At 38.5% G+C, this 26,382-nt stretch overlaps 1 protein-coding gene across 3 annotated transcripts in view; it reads left to right on the plus strand.

Annotated features, from left to right (window-relative positions):
* Positions 1 to 26,382, plus strand: part of GFRA1 (GDNF family receptor alpha 1) — a 143,695-nt gene that overhangs the window by 105,848 nt on the left and 11,465 nt on the right. For 2 of the 3 annotated variants that reach the window (XM_057417384.1, XM_057417385.1), the window contains exons 5-7: positions 1,514 to 1,623; positions 7,020 to 7,154; positions 11,158 to 11,336. In XM_057417384.1, the coding sequence (XP_057273367.1) occupies positions 1,514 to 1,623; positions 7,020 to 7,154; positions 11,158 to 11,336 (424 nt within the window). Of the gene's footprint in view, positions 1 to 1,513; positions 1,624 to 7,019; positions 7,155 to 11,157; positions 11,337 to 12,143; positions 12,245 to 26,382 lie in introns of those variants that run through there. The other variant, XM_057417386.1, reaches the window with a different exon arrangement.

A 26,382-nucleotide genomic window follows, 5' to 3' on the forward strand; every position in this document is an offset into this window, starting at 1 on the left:
GTCAGTACAGTTAGCAAGGAATGGAACTAAAAAGAGGTCAGGAGAATAGCTCAGATAAATTCAGGTGCAGGTTCCATATACTCTATTTATAGGATGCTTTCTCAGGCTAAGCCTGTGAACCTTTTGAAGTTTGTCCATCACCACTTTCGGGCCAATTAATGATGTACATCCAGTCCCGTTCTGAGATAGGTGAAACAATAAAGCGAGCAAAGATAATTAGTCTCTGGAGCATGTAAACAAATAAAGTAAATCACTTGCAAATCAGTTGTTTCTGCTTACTTCCATGTTTTCATTGCAGAATTGAAAAAAAGAGCATTTATATTGCAGATCTACATAATGCTAGAGCAATGCTGAAAGTTCATAGGTTATACTATTCTGATTTCGAGAGGGCTTTGCAACAATTACGCACCTGATCCCGAAAGATGGCTGTGAATCCTTACATGCAAATGAACATTTTCATCCCCTTTTTCACGGAAGATTGAAGCAGGGAGGTGAAATTGTTTTGTTCATGGAGGTAAAGGTCTTAGTGACGCTTTAAAAAGAAACAGAAGTCACTGCTTTGAGTTTACAAGTCTGAGTGAAAGCATTAGTGGAGCTGAAGAGAGCAGACCAACATGGGCAGACTTGAATGGCAGTATTATGTGGCCTTTAAAGTGCAAATAACCAGAAGAGTTCCCGGCTGCTAGTTACTTTTTGTTTGTTTGTTTTCCAATGTAACAGCAACCTGTTAATTGCAGTACAATTTCACTTCTCCTCTTAAAGCACATTCCGTAAACAAGCAGTGCTCTCCCCATCTTGGACATGGGGTAGCTGAAGTGAGTGAAGATAATATGGCTATACAGCAGCAGAACTCTATGCAGAGCACACATTCCATTAGTCTCAGCCCTGGGCTCAATCCTGTAAATGTTGGATAAATGCACATTTTACAAGAGCAAGTAGATTCTCAGTACCATGGCTCCAGAGGGCTGTGGAGACCATGCAACCCGTATCTGCCTGCTATTCCGCTTCAGCCAGCTGGCTCTGCAGGCCAGTCCAGGGCAAGAGTAAACCCATTCCCTGGAAAAAGCAGTACCAGAGCAGGTCCTGCCTCAAGTCACATAGTAAGAGGACTCTGAGCACAAACATACAGTTTGTGTAATCCGTGAAACAGCAGAAACTGTGTTCCAAGTCTGTAGAATAACAGATTCCGGTTAGAGTTCAGACCCAGGCAAAATGACTGCTCAGATGATAAAATCACTCCTTGTCTTCTTTTTTTTTCTTTCTGGCATGAAAATGCAGAGTGTTTCTTTTAGGAAAGGCCTGACATTTTCCTGTCGTTCTTGCACTCTTTTGTTCTAACTTCAGAAATGGATTCTGGAAGGAGATGCATCTTAGAGACTCCCATCAGCTGAAATGTGTCCAATATACGTTGAAGTTAAAGAATATTAAGCTTTGTCTAAAAATAAAGGGTTTAAAAGGTAAGAGTGCCCGCAGGCTTGGTTTTTAAAGAGATGCATTTTTCTTCACGTTGCAGATCTCGCCTTGCAGATTTCTTCACGAACTGCCAGCCTGAGTCACGGTCTGTTAGTAGCTGTCTGAAGGAGAACTATGCTGACTGCCTCCTCGCTTACTCGGGGCTTATTGGTAAGAAGACAGGGAAGGGGAGAGGGGGGGTTGCTTCGTCAAAGAAACATACCAAAAGTATGTTCTGAAGGCTCACAGGAAAGAAAAACTGTGGAATATAATGCTGTGCAAAAGGCAAAATTCTCCACCTAAGTAAATCTGTTGGCCCTGTTTAACCTTATGGAGATTCCCTGGGGTAAATTTGTATGTTGCAAGGAAATTAAGGGAAAAAGATAGAGAAAGGTGCTTGAATTTGAAATGAATTCAAGCTTACAAAGTAATGCTCATTATTGTAGTTGAACTGGGACAGGACCATTAAGTAGGAAGTCAAGAAGAACAAGTGAAGCTGCACCTTGGTTGATTTTGCAGGTGTCATCACGAGGCTAGGTAAATACCTCTTGGTCTTCAGGGCAAGTTTGCAGGACACTTTTAGGAATTATATAGTAGACCAACCCAGCCTTGTTTCACTTCCAGTTGCTATTCTTTCCTCCATGTCCTTCCGTCTACTCTGGTTTCTGAGATGCCTGTCAATGAGGGTGGACTGAAGTCTTCTAAAACCCAACATAATTATATTGCTTGCTGCCACCTTCCTGGCTGTCAACAGGCCCAAGGATGCCTTCATGCAATCCAGATCCCGTATACCACTCGCAGTATCTGATTCCTGAGAGAGACCATCTCAGGAAGGTGAATGTGTTGTGGAAATACCATGGTTGGGCAATAAAGAATAAGTGAATGTCAAAACTCTGAAACAAACAAATTTGAAAGGCCACCAGAAAAGATGTTTTTAAGCTTGCAGCCTGCACCTGCTGTGATACAGTAATATCCCCTTCTGTTGGGCGTGAAGGTGCCAGCTGAGGCCCTGAAGCAGATCCTGATGTTAAATGTCTCTGGAGATAATACACAAAATATTGCTAAAATAGGTTGGGTTTGCTGAAAAATGACTGAAAGCTATGTTCACTTGTTATCATTCTTATTGCTCTAGCAGCTAACAAGTGAAGTAAGTCCATGTGGCAACTGGTAAAATCAGATGTGATGGTTTCAAAGGATGTGCTTCTACAAATTAAGAGATGAAGACAGTATGCAAAGGGTATAACATATGAACAGTTATGACAGAATGTCATTTGACTCTAAAACAAGGAACTGAATAGCCTTGAAATCTGATCTAGTCAATGAGATTAAGAAGTCTGGCTGCTGGCAAAGAGTAACTGTAACTTCTGGGTGAGAGCTGCCAAGAAGTTCTTGCTGGACCTAGTGAATTTTGCTGACAATTTTGTTGGATCCATTTTTCAATTTAACCCCAAGGATGACCCAGTTCCTATAGTTTTGTGTTACTGTGGATGACCGTGCTGCAAAGCACTGTCACACATCTGAGATGTAGAATGGATCCCTGAGGATTTGAAATCCAAAGGAGATCTGATTTTCAAAGGGAAAAAACAAACATTTTCCTTCCTTCCTGCTAGCCCCTAGACACATGCAAACTGATAGAAGTTACAAGAATTTTTACTCCTGGGTACTAATTCTCATAAACCAAGAAAATTACCAAGACTTTTATAGAATCATAGAATCACAGAATGGTTTGGGTTGGAAAGGACCTTAAGATCATCTAGTTTCAACCCCCTGCCATGAGCAGGGACACCTCACACTAAGCCATGCCACCCAAGGCTCTGTCCAACCTGGCCTTGAACACTGCCAGGGATGGAGCATTCACAACCTCCCTGGGCAACCCATTCCAGTGCCTCACCACCCTTACAGTAAAGAATTTCTTCTTTATATCCAATCTAAACTTCCCCTGTTTAAGTTTTAACCCATTACCCCTTGTCCTATCACTACAGTCCCTAATGAAGAGTCCCTCCCCAACATCCCTATAGGCCCCCTTCAGATACTGGAAGGCTGCTATGAGGTCTCCATGCAGCCTTCTCTTCTCCAGGCTGAACAGCCCCAACTTTCTCAGCCTGTCTTCATACAGGAGGTGCTCCAGTCCCTGATCATCCTCATGGCCTCCTCTGGACTTGTTCCAACAGTTCCATGTCCTTTTGTGCTGAAATATTGAATTCCTGCTTCTGGTATGAACCTGATGTAAAGGTGGAGTAAATTATGTGAAGATCATGAAATTGGTAACATGCTGAGATAGGAGACAGAAGTCTAAATGTCTGCTTAATATCTATATAAAGTACAGGAAGAAGAGACAGATTGTGGGTAAGAAGCCGTTACAGATCCAGTCATTCATCAAAGCTTGAGGATCTCCAGGTGTTTTAATTAAGATAAAATATTGTTCATTAAAATAAAATATTATTTCAGTTAGCCATTTCATGAAACGTAGCAAAAATTACACCTCCATAGAGTTTGTTCAGGAAATTGAGGATTCTCTGTGAAAGGTCCAGTGGATGTGATTCTGCTGTCACATACAGTGATGTAAATCAGAGTTAATTCCCTGAAATCAGTGGATTTTCACCTGAAATCAGTAACTTCAGTGGAAATAGAGTCAGGCACAGTTTTTGTATGAGTCGCTTTATCAGTTTAAGTGGATAACAGTCTGTAAAGGGTACTTTAAGGTTTGCATCAGTGTGTCGTATATTTATTATATATATAATAATATGTGTATAATATATATCTATTGTATATATAATTTTAAAGTTTTGTATATTTTACAGGATTTTTGAAAATCTTAATTCATCACTTTGGGCTGCTTTTTGTCATAATAGGGATCAATTAATATTTTTAAGAAAGGAAAAATGTAGAAATTATTAAATGTAAAAAAAAGGCTGCAGATAGCCATATTTGAGATTCAGTGCTTTGGTTACAGCCTTCTCAGGCTGTCTGGACCTGTCTGCACTCCCACATCACTTAGGTGTTGCTCTCACTCCTGACTTCAAGACCTACTTCAGCGTTCACTTTCTGACACGTTTCCCCTTGTCTTCACTAAAATCCATCTAATTTCCCTGGGATTCTAGGAATTCCTTGGGAGTTCATGTGAATATACTGGAATTGGCTTTGGCCCAAAGGAATTCTAGTCACGCTCCCCTCCTCCTGGACTCACCATCCATCTCCTTATTCTTAATTTACCCTAATTTAAGGAACCTCTTGGCCTTATTCAGGTCTATTCTGCTTTTGTCTAAAATACAGAGACCTGACTGCCTACTGCTGATACGATCACAGAACTATTTGATGGATAGAACACAGAAAACCCAGCATGTCCTATTTTACTGCCAGCCACCATGGTTTTTCTGATCTGTTAGTGTCCTTCAGCAGAATTTCCAAGATGCCAGCTAGCAGGGGGGAGTGGAGGAGGGAGGCACAGGCATTGCAGGGAAAAAAAGGAAATCCACCCCAGGAAACCAAGCACATAATCCGCTTGGGTTCACATCTGCCCCCAGGTTTAAATGACAGACTGATTTTCTACTAGCTGCTCTTTCAGCCACTCTGTTTTTGCTGGATGTACAGTTTGTGTTCTGAGTAAACACAGTCCTTGTCCTGTCTTTCCTGTATTCATCAACCCTAATCATACTTTAGTATCTGTTACACTTTTAGCCCCTGTCTGGACCCATTTAATTACCTTGTTACCTCTTTGTGATAAGAAAGTCTAACCTCAGCGACCTTTCTAATTTCCTCAATACCTTTTTTGGCCTTTTTACCCCTTTACAAAGCATTTTCTGCTTGGATTTTGTTTTTTTGAAGCCTGCTGTTTTCTTTGCATTTGCAAAATCCTCTGGATTTTTGTTTCCTCTCACTTCTTTTCAGATCACATCACATGGTTGAAGAAGTAGTACTGAAACATCAAACAGATAACAGATATTTCCATATGTTTTATTTTGATTTAACATCATTCATCTTGTTTATCTATGGTCAAGTCTTCATTAATGGTGCAAATGCTATTTGGCTATTTTACTAAATTCACTACCTCTATTTAATAAGTTTCGAACTGTGCTATTTACTTGTGTGCTAATCTCACGTAGAATTTGAGCGATTATTACTGCAACCATAGGTTAAAGGCTGAAAGCAGATAAAGGTATGGGATTGCATTCTAATTTAAGAGCATCCCAAAACAAGACAAACGATGCTTTTTGTGAGTTTGGCGGTGGGACTGCACTCATTTTCACATACGTTTCTGCCTTTCTCAGGCCAGCCCTTAATATTTGTTCTCCTTTGTCTCCCAGGTCATGGATAAGGCAGTTTGCATGTCGATTTGTCCCTTTCCCAGTGCTGCCTGGTGACTGAAAGGCTATTTTACATCATCCTGTGATTTATGATACTTCTAATATTCCTTTTTTTTTTTTTAGCTTTGTTTGATAGCCCCTTTCTGTGTGTTATGGCAGGCGCTTGGACCCTGGACCTATGGACCAAATTTTCTCTGCTAGTGTACATGTTGGGTCTCTGATATTTATGCTTCATCTATTCTGTCTTCTTAATGACTACGTTGATGTCAGTTTGGAGGAGATGTGATCACATTTCCTCATGATATATAGCTTGTCCTATAATTGTAGATTACCAAGTGAGGAACATGTTTCCTGAAGCCGCTGTCACCAGGACCAGTCTGGAATACTGACCCCTTTTTATTTAATTTTTCCTGTTTTCTGTAAAATAAAGGTCCAAATTTCTCAATCCTTGGGGAAGCTGGAAATCTGTGACCACCTGGGGCAATGCCTGAAGTGAGACTGCTGGTTTGAATAAGTGATCATATAACAGTTGCCTGACCCAGATGAGTGATGAACAGTTGCTATGCATCTTTTAGGACACAAAATGCATTCTTTGGTTTCATTTCATTCTTGGTAGCCTTGAGCTGACACATAAATGTGAGAATATTTACCCAAGAATTTGTAATAGAGTTAGAATGAGCCTGTGGTTGCTAGTTGTTGGCAAAGTTTAAGAAAGTCACTGTACTGAAAAAGTAGTGACACAGCAAGATTAACAGTAATGGTTTCAGCCATTTATTTGCAGCTAGAACCAAAATGGGGGAAGAACACAAGCGAGGAATAAAAATTGGATTTTTAGAGTGCAGCTCATGTGCAGGTCCACATATGTTTGATTTGGCAGCAAAGCCCTTCTAAGAAGTTCCCACTGACTCCCAGTCCAGCCTTTCCCTGTGCCATGGTTTTCCACATGCCAGTTCTGCTGATGGAGCTCTCTGGGGAAATGCAATATAATCCTTTTTGGAGGAAAGGAATGGGACTTTAATGTGAGAATCATGTTACGGTCCCTAAAGTGGTTGCATTTGAACAATGGAGGGTGTGAAGTACAGCACAAGGCTGGGTGTCAAAGAGCAAAAGGAGCCAGGAACTGTTAAGTCTGGAAGTTAGGGCCCTGCATTGTGAATCCAGCTCTGGATACATAACTTATGCCATGTGCTGTTTGCTGTCTTCTTGAAAGGATATTTTAGTACAAAAGTTGCTCACAGTACCATTCTTATCTCTTTTTACTAGGCACGGTGATGACACCAAACTACATAGACTCAAACAGTCTCAGTGTTGCCCCATGGTGTGACTGCAGCAACAGCGGTAATGACATAGATGAATGCCTGAAATTCCTGAATTTCTTCCAGGACAATACATGCCTTAGTGAGTACAAAATTAGATGTCTTTAAATGTGGTTTTGGGTGTTTTCTGGAATACCTACTGTTTAAGTAGGTTATGATACATCAAAGCCATCTCTTAGCACTTTGGGAGCATGCTTTTGCTGTAGGTGTAAGAATTAAACAGACGAGCAAATATGCCTGATACTGTGGTTTATGGCCAAGATTGCAAACGTGAGAAGCTCTTGGAAAAAAATCCAAATAACAAAGTGCTATCATAGAGAAATATGTTTACATCACAGATCATATTTGGACCCTAACAGTCAGGCAATCTGTACCAAAAGATTGCAACACCTGAGGGCTTCTGTATAATTTAAGAGCTTCATATAAAAAAGACATGTAGTTTATGATATGAAGGATTTGCTGTAGGTAAGTATAAATTGGATTGCGCTTGCAATTTATAGCCAAGCTTCATGTTTTTTAGGCTACTTGATCTCAAGTGCCTGGTTTTAACACAAGTCTGGATGGTACCTATTGTAAAGATTTTGTTAAGTTATTGACTTTTTTTCTTCAGTCAAGCTCACTTCCAAATTAGGATCTATTATAAATTTCAGAATGGCTCAGTGGAGTCGATTTTGGCAGGTTCTCTTTTCAAATTTCCTGTCTGCCTGGAGCAGCATAATTGGATGATGTAGAGTGTGCATCAGAGTTTTAATTTCAGATAAATGAGGAGACCAAAAGAGCTTGGCTTCCCTAGCCTAGCAGAACAGAAGTTGAAAGGATATGTGATTGTCCTTTGCAATTGCATTAGAGGGGCAAGCCCAGGGAGGGAATAGAATTACTTAACCTAGAGGACAGTGTTGGCACAGGATCGAAAAGGAAGATACTGGCCATACATATTTAGGGTCAAAACAGGACAATTTTTAATCATAAGACTAAAGTTAAGGAATCGGCCTCAGCAGGATTTTTGAGGGTATTCTTCTGGTTTTAAAAGTCGTATTTCATCAGCTTTTGAAAAGTAGCATACATCATGGCTTTAAAAGAAATAGGAAATGAACTCAGTGATCCAGGCGGTCCCATCTAGCCCTATGTACTTGAGCTAATCTGCTAATGCAGGGTTGTCTGTATTAGTATAGGGTCTGAAAATCTCCATTGGTAGCTTCTCAATAGGCAGCACTGTTGTGAAGACAAGGGGAGCTTTGCATTCAAAGAGAGAGTGTTTTAAGTTGCTGTTTGATACACTATTTATTAAGCTTTGGAAAAATGAATCAATTACCCAAGATCATTTAACAAAAAATCCCAGAAAACAACTCAGACTGTGACTGGGTAAAAATTAATAATATAGCATCAGACCTTCAAACCTAATGGGGCTGGCATTTATATCTATATTGTAATATATCAGGTTTTATTCATTTGTGAATGTATTAACTGCTGAAATGTTACAGGTTCCTTTTAGAACATAAAGACAGAGCTGTCCCTTGTCCTTTCTTTTGGTATTGGTATAAAAGCATTAATGAAGACAAATCGAAGACATTAGAGGATACCGTGAGGCAAATTATAGTCATCCTAACTGTAAGAGATGTCTTCTTCGGGAAGAAATTAAAGATGTTCTGGTTTAATACAAATTTTTGTAGCTTTCAGATAATGGGAAAAGTTCCAATTTTTTTTTTTTTTTCTTAATTGTCATTAATGGGCCTTCCAGTTCCTGGAGAAAATATCATTTGTTTATTTGATGAGATTTAAATTCCTCACAGTTTTTTTAGAGAAAACAAAAATTGGTTTCCCCCAAATAACAAAACTAGGAATTTCTTGCTAATCTGTTTTGCTTAAGTATACTTCCCCTTCAAAATGGAAAATAAACCAGTGATTTGGGTTATTTATGCAAAGTCGAATAGGAGAGGCTGTATCCTGAGGTCTAGGTGACTCAGGAAGCAAGAGATCCAAGGTCACGCTCATACTACGTGTGGTGTGGAGCCTGAGACATCAAACTGAGTTTACCATGTCTCACATACACACCTGAAATCCTGCTCTTTCTTGAACCTCTGTATGCACTTGCCTGGAAGTTCCACTGTAGCCTTGAAAAGCCTTTTGCACCAGATGTGAAGTTGAAAATAGAGTGGAAGTTTTGATTTCAAAAGGTGGGTGTGAAAATACAAATGAAAATTCTGGTCTTTTAGTAATCAGTCCCAAAAAGGACAAACATTACATTGCTTTCTTTTTGCATGTATTAGATAAAGTTTCTTTAACTCAGCATTGTCAAGCAGCATATGGGTTTATAGCAGAACTGTGAAATTGGCCCAGTCTCAAGAAAGCTAAAAAATCCAAATTAATAGGCTCCAAATAACATCTATGCCACCCTGAGATTTGGGGTTGTATATTACCTTGCTTGCACTTTTATTCTCTGTATTGGATTATGTAAGTTTATTGGTAATATTGCAGTGATCCTAATTACTGCCTCTCCAGTTAGGGTTTGGCCAATCTTAAATTCTGGAAATCCATCTTAAGACTTTATTTTAGCTGTTCTGAAAGTGAATGCCCTGACATTCAGTTACATACTCTAGAATTCCTGCTGAACTGAATTGGATTTAGTATATGTACCTATCTGTTCAGAGGATTTGTTCACTCCTGCCTTATACTGAAGTAAAAAGAATTGTCAAGTGGGAGGAAAAGCATAAAGCAGTGAGTTTAGTTAATAAAAATTATTGAAGGGAACTTTGCTAGAGCAGGTAGACATTTCAAGCACTTCCTTACTCTTATGATGTTTTTTGAAACATACTTGAAATATGTATAAAAATACATATTTCAGATACAATTTATATGTTCAAAATGTTATGAAAATATAAGGAGGGATGGAACACTTCTCCTGTGAGAGAGTTGGGGTTGTTCAGCCTGAAAGAAGGTTCCAGGGAGACCTTATTGTGGCCTTTCAGTACTTAAAGGGGAGTTATAAGAAAGATGGGGACAGACTTATAACAACCATTGAGTATGTTGCTGCGAAATAATTAAAGATAACTCATTTTCCTTACAAAACTGGAAGGATTTAATGTATTTCTGGGTTAGGGGTTTCTAACCCCCCTTCCTGCACTAATGGAAACAAAGAGTTACTGTTAATTTAAGAAATCACAGGAAAATATTGCTTTATATATTGCTTATTCAGGTAAAACAAAACTATTGTTCCTTTTTTCTGACTTTGACTCCATCAACCCAGATGATTGTGGTGCCTTTTACAAATTCTTCCCTTTCCTTGTTGGAGTTCTAAGAAGCAATATTACAATAAAATGCATCTTTTTTTCATAAAATAATTTACATTTAGTTCTTATGAGGCAAGGAATACCACAGAGAAGAAGTATTAATAACTTCCACATATTAGTCCCCAGTGAAATTGTTTGATTTCTTGTATAAAGAATCTGAAATAAGAAATCCCTAAATCCATGTTGAATCCCCAAAGACCTGATTAAAATTTTTTTCTATTTGTTTATAAAAACCCCCAACCAATTTACTCTTGCCATAAACACACTTTTAATCCCTTGAAACTGTGTTAAGCTTTTTAACTTTTATATTCTAAAGTTTTAGTTCAGGCATGCCTCCCTCACCTAATTATGCAGATTTTGATTGAAAACTGTAAGGAAAAGATGGTCTTAAACAATTTCATAGTTTTAGGCATATTAGTTTTACTATAACAAGCTGTAGAAATAAACTAATATTTTGCAAGCTCTCTGTTTTTAATTTGCTATGTAATATCACCTGCCTGAGTTAAGCTAAAATGTTCAAACTGTATTTTAAACCTTTAAAGTAAATTTTTGAGACTTTCCTAGAGCTTCTGTCAAGAAGTACTGGGAACATTACAAAGAAGAGTTTGCACCACATAATTATGCAACCCCAGACTCTCAGTTTGCTTCTGATATGTTCAAAATTAAGACGCATTCTTCAGCATAAAAATTGAGTTTCTCTAAATGCACATTTTTCAATGTAATAGGAATGTAAAAAGTCGGTTCTGCTTTCTGCCATTTGTTTAGAAATGGAAAATTGCCTGTAATCTGTTCCTACAGAAAACGCAATTCAGGCCTTCGGCAATGGTACTGATGTGAATGTGTGGCAGCCAATCTTACCAGTACAGACCACTACAGCCACAACTACAACAGCTTCCAGACTTAAAAACACAGGTTCAGAGACCACCAACAATGAAATACCCACCCACAACGATTCACCAGCATGTGCAAACCTGCAGGTAAGGGAGTCTTGTACTTGGTGCGGTGCATAAATGAAAGTTTTCCATGGATATATATACAAAGCTGCTGCATAAATAGGTGCCTGCTTAAACTGGAGTATTCGTTTATTCCCATGGTGTAGTTACAAGGTGGATTTATTGTAAATTATCAGATACACTTTGAATCGGAAACACAAGTATTTCAAAATGGACTTTATTGCCTCTCTGGCTCAGAAACAGGGCGTAGTATTTAATTTATCTCAGGTTTGGACATGAATGTGGCACTCTCCAAACCCTGCCAGGATATGTCAGATTAAATCAATCCCCTGAGTAATACAAATTCAGAGGGAACTCTTAATGTCAGCTAGCATGTCCTGCTGCCTTCTTTCTTACCTTATTGGCGGTAAACTGAAGAGGTTTTTTGGCTGAGTAGGTCTGGATATTAGAGAATATGTGGTGCTGCAAACTACATGGTGAAGAAGCTGGATGAAGACAGAAGCTGTTTTGAATCCGGTGCTTTCCTGAACTGGGGTCAAGGTCGTGATGTGATTTTGGTCAATGGCTGTAGCGATTTTCTTTGAGACTTCAGTGAGGCTATTTATGGTGCATCTTTGATTCTGGATTTAAGGCAGTATATGCAGCTTTTAGAAAGTTGAACTTCAGCAGGAAACAACTGCAAAATGAAGGCAGGAAAGAGGCAACAGGAAATGTAAGCTGAAAACGTTCTTTGGCCAGATTAGAATCGGGGGTTATAAAACCTACTGGTAGTTTACTTGCAAATTAGGTCAGAGATAGATCAGCTTGCCCTGTTTATTTTTGTCTTTACAGAATGAGAATCGCTATGTGACACAAATGAAAGTGTCCGCATTTAAGTCTCATCTGTATTAAGATACTGATTTTCCAGATTCCCACACTCTTCCACACTATAGCATTAGTATTTCACTTACAAAAAATTGATTTTGTGTTCTTCATGTTAAACTGCATCATACCTTCCATGTTCACTAAAGTGGACTGTTTGTATTCCTCAGAAATGTATTTTGCTTCTAAATTTTTCCTGCACAAATTTCTCACCTTCATCCTTTCCTAGTTTCTACCTTTATTTTGAATTGGCAATTGCGTACGAATTAACATTTTTCAGAGGCATTAAAGAGTCACAAAGCATAGGGGGTTAATGGTAGATGGTGTTGAGTTCAGGTCTTTCTGGTTTAATTCTTTTTTTCATACCTTGCATTCATTATTAGTTAAGCTTTGTAAGTTATTGATGAGAAGGAGATAGATGCAGGCATATATTTGTATGCAAATAGAATATGCTAGAAGAAATGTAACCTTTTAAACCTGAGACCTGGAATATCTTGCATTTAAAGCAAGACCTTGATGGGATATTATTAATTCACTTAATGTTATATTCAAAAGTTGTTTTATGGGTGAGATCAAATTTTCCTTCGATGTTTGTGCAGTCCCCTGTAGAGTAAGGCCTCCAGATGCTACCAAAGTACAGCTAATAAATAATGAGCTGAAGAAATGACAAGTGATCAAAAATCCCATTGGATTCAGTTCGATTTGCAAATGTTCGTTAACCCTGAATAGCTTTCCCAGTGCTTTGAAAATTAATAAAATTATTCCCTGTCTTTACTCATGTTATTTTGGCATTTTGAAGTTCCGTCCAACGTGAGTTTATCAGCACTGGTTTAAAGCTATGTTATGACTTCCAGTGTACCCCTGTTATATTCAACACAAGAAGTAAATGTCAGGAAAAGAGCTTGCTTTAAATAAGTGATCTCTGCTGTTTTGTAAAAACTGTAGGTGAGTCTGCACTAAAAGGTCACTGAAGTTACATGGATCAAGCAGTTTCATTCTTGTGAAGCTCAAGATTCTGCTGCTCGCTACTTCCTTGTGTCAGAACTGAAACACGAAGAACAAAGCTCTTATATTTTAATGCATTCTTCAAAAAAAACTAACTTACAAATAGAGACAAAATGAGCCCACACTTTTTTAAAAGGAAACCTGTGTTTGTTGGACAGTATGGTGCCACTTTGCATGTGAGACTTAAAATTCAATGCAAATTTTACAAAGGAACTGGAGCTTTCATATCACACTTGAAGGGTATTCATTCCAAGGCTCTCCTCCCATGAAAAATATGCCTTTGTAGTATTTTCAAAACATGAACTAGTGCGACCAGAAGTAATCTGAAGGTCTTTGTTATATGCTTAGCAGTTGAGCTGAAAGGTTTCAAAAAGGCAGTATGGCCAAAACAGTGAAAAGTAGAATTAAAAGCATTAGTCTCAGCACAAAAAGACAATGGCAGAGAGAGGAAAAGGAAATAATCACTGGGATGCTACAAGGCTGCACATCCTAGTTAGTGGGTTTAAAAACACAGTGAAGGAAGAAAGAATAGGAAGTGATTGATCAGTATAAATTGCCATAGAAATGAACAAATACTAACCTCCTGGGGCTGTAAAATACAGGGCACTAACCCAATCTGCCAAGAGTGTCACTGGCTGAGCAATTTTTGATGCATTTTTTTTCTGACTTGTTCAAAATGGTTGTGTGAAAAGCAAGAATACACTAATGGTTTTGTTGCTGTGCCTTGTTCACCTGGCCACATGCAAAACTGGGAAGGACTGTGAATGCTTAAACAAAGTATGCGATACTGTTTGCTTTGTTTTGTTACTCTTCGTTTCCCTGTACTCAATATTTTGAATACTTGTTGTAGGCTTGCACAAAAAAAAAAATTGAAACAAAGCCATAATTTTCATTTCAGTGGTGCGGTTTAGAAATTGTTCTTCATTTCCACCTGCCATTGCTACAAGAATTTCCAGTTCTTTTCTCATGGGGTTGTCTTCTTATTTCATCTTGATATAGAAAAATGTTGATTTCTGATACGTGCTTATTTTATGTTTACATGCATGGATTTGTGTAATACACTCTTTCTATTCCTAAATCAAATCAGCATTCCATCTTTGCCATGAAGATGCTTAACTTTTTCAGCCATCTTAGAAACTCTTCTATGAAACTGGTTCTTGACAAAGTTTATCAAACAGGGAGAGTATATAGTGCTTTCTTTATATAAAATGCTAAATTCAAGTATTTTTTGAAGTGTTTGACATCTTGGAAAGGATTCTTAGAACACATAAAAATAATTTATTAAATGTTATGAACAAAAAGGAAGATGAATGCCGACAGCGTGCTCCTTGTGCAGGCAGATTTTATTAAGTAATTGCCATTCCTATCTTTTTTCTGATAGCTTTACTCTAACATTTTCTGTTGAACTGACATATTTGTTTATCCTTCATTCTTGAACGTGGCTTGTGCTCAGTGCGCCAGTCAAGAAATCGTTATGGTCTTTCAGTCTCACGTTCTGTCACTGCTTCTTGAACTGTCATGTTGGATTATTTGAAAGGGGCGAATGAATGAGTTTGGATGTGTACTCACACCATGTATTCTTCAAGAAAAATGCTGCTTCTGCATTTAGGACATGCATGGAGCTGAAAGATGATAATGAAATAAACTTCAAGTGATAGATTAGAGTAGATTAGACCAGTTGTTACTACATCGTCAGCAGAGATAAACAGAAATTTAAGACTTTCATGCTGGGTTTGCTGTAATATTTCAGAGGCATTTTGCACAAGACAGAAATGATAGGAGTTAAGATGATTAAGGATATTTAAGTCTAAATTTCTGCACTGAAATCATTCAACTCCCTGGCTAGTTCTATACTTTGTTCACCCACATTTATTATAAATGTCTTGCTCTAGTTAACCTTGGTTCAGCGTTCAGAGGGAATTTAAGGTCTTTGTGCCTTTGAAGAAGTGTAAGCAGCAGACACACGTAATTGAGATACATGACCCTTCAGACTGAAGGCAAGCACTTTTCAGTCGAGTCCAGTATGTGAATGTTATTGTACTCTCAGCAGCAAAGTTTAAAAAATATGAGATAGGGATTAAAGAGCTCAAACATTTTTGTGGGGAACAAGGAGGAAAAGTGAAAACTAGACACTTAAATACGGCAATTTTCTCTATTTGCATATAAGACTAGCGAGTGTCTAGAACAGACATGGGCCATACTGCAAGCTGTTCTTCCACAAATTCATGTAATTGTACATAAACTTGGGGTTTTACAAACATATCTAATATGGCAAGTCTTAGGACAAAAACAGGGCTCACAGTTCTCTGAGGAGACCAAGACTTAAACGTGACTCAGAGACTGACTGTGGTTTTCACTTGTAGATCTATCTTTTGCAGAGCCTTCATCACTGTGTATGGATCTGCTAATCTGATGCTTGAAGTACCGTCTATAATTATTTAATGTAGCTTCCCATGCGCTAAATATTATTGTTATAAAGCACCGTGTAGGTGTTTGGAGAGTGTTAAAAGCTTCAGTGTGGTGTTCTGAGGATCAAGACACAGCAGGTGTGGAGCTTCGTGGACAGGTAATTGAGTGGTGGGTGAATATAAGCAGGAAACACAGGCAGCATGTAGGTGTGCTGTTGAGGAGGGGATAGTACATCTGCTGAGATGGTACACTGGAATAGAGGCAAAGAGAACTTGATGTATCCACTGAGCACCTGTATTAACTTGCCCAAGTGCCTGACACCCTCCTTCCCCCGTCCCTTCACACAGCCTGTGATCTTTCTGTTACTTTTTTGTTGTGTGAAAAACAAGCACTCTCCTTCCAGATGCTCTGCCTGCTTTGTCCCTTGGGAGAAGTCGTACTTGGATCTCTTCCTCTGGGCATTGCTACTACGCAGAAAGATACAGTGCGTGGCAAAAGATGGACAGACATATAAAACTCACCATGCTGTGCCAGAACAAAATAAAAAATAATGATAAAAAATAAATTACAGTATTGACTGAATGTTTTGTATGAAAAGATTTAAATTAACCTCCTTTATTGCCAGGATGACCTGACATAATGGGGTCAGCCTGCTGGTACAAGTGATTTAGAGAACACTTATTGGCAGCTTTTCTTCTGAAAAAGCAACACCTTTAATTTGCTTCAATAGCCATTCTGTTGTACCTGAAGAGGTCTTGTGTGCTTTGCACGTTCAGATAAAAGTCTGACATTCAGGGATAATTTGAAGTTTCATCTTTTGTCTTAAATATCTAATTTGGGGAACATTAAAGAAAATGCTGTATTTTACCAAAAAGGAGACTGCTTTGTCCACTGATTTCTTTGACTTTGATTTCAGTGAAGTTAATCCTTGTTTGCTTCAGCACCATGCTGGAGTGGGTCCTCAAAAAATGTGGATGCATAGATTTCCCTGAGGCTGTATTCATTCACTGCATGATTCTTGCATCTTTCAGGTAGAACCAGAGAAGGTGAGGTCACCGTGAGCGAGGGACAGGTTTGGGTTTTCAGTCTGGATGGCAGTCCTGCTGTCCATAGGCAGGAAAGTGGTCAGCAGTCCATCTGCATTACTGTGCAAACAATGGATCTCAGCACTGAAAGGCTGCTTTGCAATGAGCATATAAGTACATACATACTAGTGGTATCATCATCTAGGCTGCACCCGCTGAGGGCAAGGCTGCACTTGGGTTCTTCGCTGTCTTTGCCAAAGAATTTCAGGACCACACAAGATAGATAATTTTCAAGTTTGTTGGAATCCTGCTGAAGCTAAAGATCTGATTAATAGATCTGATTAATTTCTAAGTACAGTGAGTCTTTTGCCTCTCTTTTGAACATCAGAGGAACAGTTTGAGGATGTAGCCAAGTATCATATCCTACAGGCTTAGATGTATCATATTAGTGTCAGCGTTGCTATGAGACATCAGCCATCAGTAATCAGTAGAAAATTGTTCTCATTTACCAGCCTTGGTTGAACTTCTTAGTTGAACGTTGGGCCCCCTTGCAAGATCAGTCATGATTTGTAGAGTAAAATACAGGCTAAAACTCTCTGACAGTGTAAGTCAGCACATCTCTGTTGTTACCATCAGAGCTACACAGATGTACATCGGTAAACATTCAGTCTCTTTGGCTTGTGGAGCTCTCTGTAACAATGGACCTCACATTTAATGATCAGTACTCTGACAAACCATATTTAATGTTGGAACTCAGGTATAATAAACTTCTGTTATTGAAAGCCAGCAAAATGGTTTATTTTGTATATTAGAATTACAGGATGTTTTGGGTTTTTTTTATTAGCATGGTTTTCATTATACCAAAATACTGTTGCATGTACATTGCTGGAGAGCAGAATAATTTAGAATTATTTCATCAATGATAGAATATTTTACAGTTCATTTAAAAAAAAAAGTTTTAATAGTCTGAGCATCTTTAGTCTATTATAATAATACTGCACTTTATAGCAGACTGTAAAACTCCAGACTACAGTTTTAGGAATCATGCAATTTTGTTTTATAGTTTAATAATTGTTCAGTTGAAAATGAGGATGAGGTTACTAAAAACCAATTTAATGGCTTACAAAAATACAACTTTATTAAAATGTGCTACACACCTTTACAGGAAATGGAAATTTCTGTGGACAGATTATAGTTCTTATCCTCAGAAAGAATTTTGCAAGTTATTGCTGCTAAAAGCAGATGTAGCGTTTGCAGTGTTCCCCTAAGCTACAGTTGTTTCTACGTTTCACATCAATATCCTTCTGTAGGAATACCCACAAAAATACAAAGTGGTAGAATAAGCCAGAATCAGAAAATTGGATTGCATCAGGTAAGCCAAATCAAACTATTCATAGCCCGTGTTATTACTTTATGTGGTTCTTCATCATATTAAAGGTATTCCTAATGTCATCCAACTTTAGCTCTCAATCAGATATGTAGTCCATCATGTATTTCCCTTTTAAAACAGATAGCTATAGCCTGCAAAAAACAGCCATAAAATGCAGTATTATAATTTAATTTGAAGGCATAACTACTCCTAATAAAAAATTCTAGGTCATTGTATTGCGATGGTGGATGTTTAATCATACTGTCTTTGGAAGTGTAGTTCATAACATATTGTACATTTATGGGACTTGACAAAGTGCTTTGTTTAAGACATATTGTTTGCTGTTAGTAAATATTAGGTTTTAGCCATGACTCTGCTTCCATTTATACTTGTTCAAGTGAAAGTAATTCTGGTTATGCCAGGCTGACCCTGCTGCAAAGCAAGTGCAGGCAAAAGCAATTGTGCCACCAGGTTTCTAATGGAACGGAGGGCAAGAATAGAATTCTTGCAATCATTAGTACTTCTTTATTTTAACTGGAATAGCTTGTAGGAGTCCTACTTATAGACCAGAATCCCATCATACAAGCTATTCCACAGGCTCATAGTGAAAAGGTACTCCTGACCTTAAAAACACAATGAATTACAGTTAACTTCAGTGAAGCTAAGATTTCAACTCATAGCCTTTATTCTGAAAACCACATAGTGTATTTGAGTGCTCTGGAAACAATAAATATTTTACTATTATAAACTATGTTAATGCACTGTGTTCTCCTCAAAAAGTATGTCCACAGAGATATGAGAAAAAAAACAAAGTAAAAGGCTTGGTACTATCTCAGTTAATTGATAGAGTTGCTAATACAGAGATGTTTCTTTCTGAAGTATGAAGATAGCTCACCGATTGCCAGAATAGATCAAAATCTAACAGATAAAATCTTTCTTTATCAATTCTGCCATTTTTGGAAAGAATTGTTATTTGCTAGGCAAGGAAAATAATTTCACAAGACTTTTGTAATAGAAAGGTACTTTTTAACACAGTTATTGAAGCAGGTATTGATGTTTTTGTTTCGTAGTGTGACGGTTTAAGACAAATGACAATGTGGAAGCTAAAGAATTTTGCATAGTGAAGCATGTTAATCACAGATGCACACAGTTTTATGAATTGCATGGTTTCTCCATCCTGTGTGGGGATGGTACAGAGGGAGGTGAGAAGTCAGGGGAGCAGCATAGGAATTTGTTGCACATCTTTGTTCCATGCGGGAGAAGGTTCACTGGTGGGGAAGGACCCTGATTCATTGTGCACAGTCCTGGTGCAGGGTTGTGAGGTTTGTTGCTCTTTGAAAACCCCAGCAGCTGGAGAGATGGTCCCAGATCCTGGAGTAGGGTTGTGGCACTGCCCACCCCAGAGTCTTTTCCTAGAATCTTTGTTCTCCAGTATTATGATTCCTTGGACACATAAGTGGATAGAGAAAAGCTCGTGGGTGACTACTGCATTCAAATGGTGCTATAATTCTCTGATTTACTGTCACTGTTTTTGGTCTTCCAGTCTGCTTGTTGCAGACACTTCTGGACATTTTGTGGCTCTGTCCTGGTTTTGGCTTGGATAGGGTTGATTGTTTTCCCAGTAGCTGGTGCAGTGCTTTGGCTTTAGTCTGAGAATAAAGCTGATAACACACTGATATTTTAGTTGTTGCTCAGCAGTGCTAACCCTGGTCAAGGACTTTTCAGTCTCTCATGCTCTGCCAGTGAGGAGGGGCATGGGAAGCTGGGAGGGAGCAGAGACAGCACACCTGACCTGAACTAGCCGATGGGGTATTCCATACCACAGCACATCATGCCCAGCATATAAACTGGGAGGAGTTATCCAGAAGGGACCAGTCACTGCTCATGGACAGGCTGGATATCAGCCAGTGGGTGGTGAACAATTGTACTGTGCATCACTTTTGTTTACTGCTTGATTCCCTTTCCCCTTTTGGTTTTTATAATCTCCCCCCTTTTTATTTCCCTTATCGTTATTATTATTATTAGTAGTAGTACTGTATTGTACTTTACTTATTGGACTGTTCTTATCTCAGCCTGTGGGGTTTACATTCATCTGATTGTCCTCCCCATCCCACCCACACTGGTAAAAGGGGGGGAGTGAGCAAGCGGCTGTGTGGTGCTGAGTTACCAGCTGGGTTTAAACCACAGTGTGTTCTTAATGATCAACAGGTTGTTTGCATAGATTAGCTATCTATTTCCTAGGGCGCACCAAACCTCTGCTGTTCTTTGGGACAAGCAGTTGATAACGTTTTGTCTACTGCTACAGCAAGGTGTCCCTAAAGTTCAGTGTCTTATCTGCGCAGCTGTCTGATTTATTTTCAGTCCAAAGTAATTTTAAAGAACATAAGAACTGGGTGGTATGCAGAAGCTACTGCCCTGTTGTGGTAGATCGTGAGCAGTTATCAGACAAATAGAGTTCTCCAGGAGCCTCAGGAGCCTTGTGCACATGTTTGTCTATTTCTTAGTAGTTTCAAGTGTTTCGTTGCTGGTTCTCACTGAATCATTAGGGAGAATAGAGTAGAGTTAAAGTAAGGTGTATGAATCTGAGTACTTCAATGCTCAGAGAAATAGAAAGGATAACCTGATGTTACCCACTGGATGAAAATTGGCTTGAAGGCTTTTACCGTATTCTCTCCTTTTACATGTCTTGCGGAACAGTCCATTGTGGAAGTGGATGTGGCAGCTTTGCCTTTCCTCTTAACACTTAGTCTCATGGCAACATTACCTTCCCTGGCATATAACTGTAACCTTTCCTCTGGAGGTCTAAACATCTCTGCAGGACCATCAAAGAAAATCACACTCCTTTATGGAGATAGATTCCCAAAACTCATGCACAGATAGCAGCTCTAATCACAAAGATTCTTTTTAAACACTTTTTAAACTTCCTGTACTCTTAGAAACCATTCCTATTGGAAATAATAGAAATTCAAGAAATAATACTATATTATCATGAAGGAAAGTTCCCCTTAGGGAAACGATAACCAAGACTAGTTCTGCCTGTTTATGTGATATGAGTTGTTAGACTGTTAGTCTCAATTTACAGGCATATCTCCACTGTATCTGAAACCTCACTTCCAGTTAGCCATTAGTTTTTATTAGAATATTTTCATTTCTGTTCCCCTTATGTATTTTTATCTTCTTTTTTCCTTTTTTCCCTCCTTCTTGAAGATCTGTTTGCTAATCTTTGGGCACTCAAGTGCCTCACGGACCTATTCTGGCATGAAATTTATCAGTATAAATTTTTATATATTCTCTCTAATGATGTAATGGCTAAATGCAGATCCAGGGATCAAAAAGAGGCTGCACAAGACTGAGCAGGAGGATGCTGAGCCCATACATTACACAAGAAGTCACCATGCTTGGCTGTCTCTGCAGATACAGCAGGGAAGGGAGAAGGGACTATGGGTCATGGCCATACTAGGGTGCAATTAAGAGACTGGAGTAGTATTTTGCTTTGGTAAATGACTCCGTGTCAACCCTGCTTCCTTATCCTTGATTAAAGAGGATACATTGCCTTCCTCTGCCAACAGCAAATCCAAGTATATGAAGTATGTTTATGCATATAAAGTCATTTGAGTCTAAAGAGGTAATCACACAACCTAATCAAATTCTGCTTTTGTTTATACACTTCTAAAATGGAATAACTCCACAGTTGTGTACATTGCAATTATCCTTAAATGTACGTTGTAATTATCAGTTACTCCTTATATATATATATTGCATCATTCTTTGATATTTCTGTATAGCCCATAAACTAATATTCTTAAAAAATGAACTACCCAGGCTCACAGTTATTGTGTGGCAGATATGATCAAAAGCATTTCAGTAATAATAAAGGAGATTTTGTAGAAATAATATCTTCCTTGTTACCAGCAGCAAATGAAATACAGAAAAGCCCAATGGAAATTAGAATACAGTAATAAGTAATCATTCTAAATCTTACATTGGTGACAAGGCAGCATAGCAGCAAGAATAGGATATTGTTGAAGAACTAAAATGTGGAACCTTTCCCAAAGCATGCCTACATTTTTCAAGGAGTCAAACCAAGTTTATAGGACAGAAAATGAACACAGTTATTAGCCAAATTAGTCAGCCTATACTCTTAATTAAAAAAAAAAATAGAAATTAATGATAACAAAACATCTGAACAGAAATACATTTTTCTTCTGCTTTTAACCTGTCTGCTCATCTTGCTTCCAGTCTTCAATGTACATTAGTAATCAAAACTGGAATAAATCACACCGTTTATCTCCTACTTACTTTTTATCTCTATAACTCCTAAGCAGCTGTCTTACCTGAATAATAGATCTCTATGTTACACTCAGACCATCTACTCTACAGTATTTTTCAACTTGCTATTGAGTTCCTGACCATGAGATGCTGTCAACAATGAGAATTCCCTGCCTTTGAAATCAACAGGAGTTCAAAATGTTTATTTTAGTCTGTACTTTGGAGGACGGCCTATTTCACACCAGATTGTGGTTCTAATGAGTGGACTTGGTCTAATAATCCCACTTCAGGTTAAGTCCTCCTGCATGCTTAGCTCTTTCCATGAGCCGCAGGTAAACAGACTGACTGGTGTGCATAATGCAGGATATATTTTCATAGTTGCACTCAGTATGTGTCCTAAAGAATTATAGGATTACCCTCCCTCATGTCTTTCTTAAAACAGAATTAGGTATTCAGGGCAGTAATTTACTAAATGCTTCATTACGTGGTACTACTTTATTTTTCCAGATTGACATTTTCTGAAGCCTCAAGTTGCCTCTAATTCAAGGCTAGATATGCATTAGCACACACATAAACGTTTGGATGTACTGAATTCATGCTCAGATTTGAAATGTGTGCATTCAGATTTATTATGCACATGGCAGGTAAGACTTGTAGCAGGTAGGATCTAAGTAGCTACCTGCAGTCGTTAAGTACCTAATTTGTGCAGAGGGTTGGATAAGTGGGCATATAAATTAAGAGTGCACGTTTGAAAGCCAAGCAGTTATAAATATCTGTGAAAATCCATTCCTAAATTTGAGTCTGCACAAATGTAAAAGGGTGGTTTGATCAGAACTTTTCTGATTGACAGTGTTTAGTATGACCTTAACAATGGCTTGCCCTCCTCTGGAAAAAGGAGTGCATTAACAGTTCCATGTACCCAAGTTAAATTCTTGAAGACCATTCTATATTGAGTTCTATGTCAGTATGCCATCCTGCACACTTCAGTCACATATGTAGTGTAATTATGTGGTTCTGAGGGAAAATGTAGGGATCTGTTCCTGCAGGGGACTAACTGCCTGTATACAATTTCAGAAGTCAAATGCCAATTCCGAACGAAAAGTCATCCCTTTTTTCATACTGATTTTGAACTTGGTTTGACAAATTCTTGCAGCTATTTGCAGAATCATGTTCTCATCAAGAGTTGCCCTAACCCATATTAATTTTGATTAAGATTTCCTGATTATTCCTGAGGATTCAGTCACGGTTATTTGCAGATGGGAAATTCAAACCGTTATAGATACAACTGTACAGGTTTAGATAAAAACCACACCTGTTCTAAACCCAGAGAACAGCTTAATGAGGATCCTTTAGGAATCATTAATTAAGCAGAGGCTTTTCACCTTCAAGGTGATGGCTCAGATACAATGTCATATTTAGTGGCAGCACAACTCTTTGGTCAGTGTCCTTAGTGAGAGAGATGTCCTTTTTGGGAGCTGAACTGGTCACCCTGAGTCCACATCCCAGGGACAGCCCCTAAGACACAAGTCATGCTGGCTCATGTCAGTGTAACAGGGTACTGGACTCTGGTGTTTCATGAACATTTAAAGAGAGCAACTGGCAAAGCTGCAGTTCCAAATAATCTCCAAGCCAGTGAGACACATCTGCTCATGTGTGTTCTTCAAGTCCTTATCATCTGCTGCCCTTTGTTATGTACAAAGCTTGTTGTAGTGCAATTATGTTCATCCATGCACAGCATGTCAGAAGTGCGATGTCCCATGCTGTTCAAGAGGTCACTGAGCGTGAGCAGCATGGTAATATCCCAGATCCCTTTCAAAGATGTTGTTCTCAAATACTGGAGAGGCTAATCCCATCTTGGCCACTGAACATGGCATCTCTTAAAGCCATTAAATTCACTTATCACTGGAAGAGAGAGCTCAGTACTAGTGCAGTATCAGTGCTGGTGTGCATATGCAGCCTGTATATACAGTACAAATATGTTAATGCACAGGCACAGTCTGCATTACACTCATGCCTCATCTCTACTAACGCTGTCTTAGGTCTGCTTTTCCACCCACTGCTCTGGAGGTAGCAGGAGTGACACAAGAAGCCGTATTGTTGCTGTAGTTGACACACACACACACACAGATGTGGGGTTTTTTTTGAATGCTTTCTGGAAACTTGATGGCAGTGCATTGACATTGAAATGTACTGGTAAGACAAAGCTGATGCTTGTGAGTATTAGATGCATCTGAGTAGGTAGCTCACAAAAAAGACCCCCTCACTTGCTGTTTTCTACTTGCCTCAGCTCAGTACAGAACTATGAATAAAACCGTTATGCACTCAGGGAAATATTTGCTGCCAACCATCATCAATCAAGATTCTCTTCAGATAGCACTCTCAAGATGTTTTTCTAGGTGAAGCCTTCTAATCTCTCCCTTGAGTCCCAGTAAAGGATGTTAAAATTTGGTAGCTTAGGGCACCTTCAAGATTTTGTTTATAGGGCTTGCAGTGGAACTAGATGTAAGGATACAGAAGGACTGTCCCTTTCTAACAGAGCAGCTTATCCCACAGAAAGGGAAATGAAAGGCATGGGGAAACATCGTGGGTGCTTTGCGACATTATAAGCCTATATCCCATTAACTCCTCAGTCTCTGATGAAGCGCACTGCCTGAGGTGCAAATTAGTGCCACTTTTGTCCATTGAACCTACCCTCTTAAGAGAAGTGCTCCAGAACCACCTCTTCATTTCAAAAATACTACACAACTGTTGTCAGTATTGACCTGAGCTAGATTAAACAAGCTGCCTCGGAATATAAGGCTTTATATCCCATAAATAATGTCTTGAACTATCCAGTCTGTCACAGCATAATACTTTAAAAAGTAGGCAAACTGGTCACAATAACTCTGCAAAAGCTTCTTCCAGTTTATTATGGAAACCTTACAAAATATACACAAAGTGATCCTGTTGATCTCCATTACTTGCATTATTAGCATTCATCTGTTTGTATTTTCAGACTTACTAAATGTAAACATAAATGTAAGCCTTCTGTCCTTCTGTGAATTATTTATGTGATAAAACAAAGCAGGATCATACGCTGTGGTTACGGTTTTGCATAATCTGCTAATTATTTGCATAATCTGGTTATTAAAGGCTCAGATTTGTTTTAATAGGGTTGTAATTGTTAAACATCTAACATTCACAGTACTTTTTGTGCCTAAGAAATGATTTCAGTGATTGAATAAATTTCTCAGTACTTTTTACTGAGCTCAAATTTGAGGCCATGTATGCAGATGATATTAGGAAGTTACTTTTCATCTTCAGTTGCTGCTGCCTCACCAGTGGCAGAATTCCCGTTGGTGTGGTGGGATCAGGGCAGTAAAGAATAAGACACCTTTCTATTAAGGTCGTGATTATGCAGGCTCCTCTTACATGAGAGTTTCTCTGCTTATTTGAATAGCTTCATTAACTACAGTGTAACTGTTGTGAGCGAGAGCATCGTTCATGTGTTAATAATGGATATGAGGAAGGCCACTGTAATATAATCCATTAAAGTATAGTCCACTATAGTATAGCCCATTAAAGAGAATTAGTGTTAGGGTGTCTCTCCTCGTATTTTTGAGCAGAGATGGTTTTTCTCACCTTCACTCACTTCATCAGCGGAAGAATGAATGTAGGATGCTACATCAAAGTCTCTTAGAATTATTGAGTTTTAAGATCTATACTGCAAGGGCCTTTTAATAACATTTAGGAAGCTGACAGGACAAACCAAGGTCTAACATAGCTAATGGAGATCTGTGGACAAGACCAACTAGATCTTTGTTGGGGTTTTTTTTCGTCATGATTTATGTCTTTTGAAATGTATGTTTATTGTAGGAAATAAAATGCCAGCAATCAAAACTGTATTATATTAATTCACGTTTAGAAATCAGAATGCTCTCAGGATTTATTAATCAGGAATACAAGCAGTGAATTTAAATACCTTTCTACAAAATTATAAAGCCATATATTCTAATGAAAATAAAGCTAGATTTTTATAGAAGCAGCTAGCAGCTATGCTTACAGTTGAAGTTGTCTTACATTTTTGCATTTAAAAAGTCCTGTGTTCAGTGACTTTGAACTTAGCCAGTACATTAGCTATTTGGGTGATTTT

This window comes from Pezoporus wallicus, unplaced genomic scaffold (genome assembly GCF_028554395.1).
Source record: "Pezoporus wallicus isolate ANWC-B61680 ecotype Strahan unplaced genomic scaffold, APGP_CSIRO_Pwel_v1 contig_8188, whole genome shotgun sequence".
In the NCBI taxonomy this organism is placed as follows: Eukaryota; Metazoa; Chordata; class Aves; order Psittaciformes; family Psittacidae; genus Pezoporus; species Pezoporus wallicus.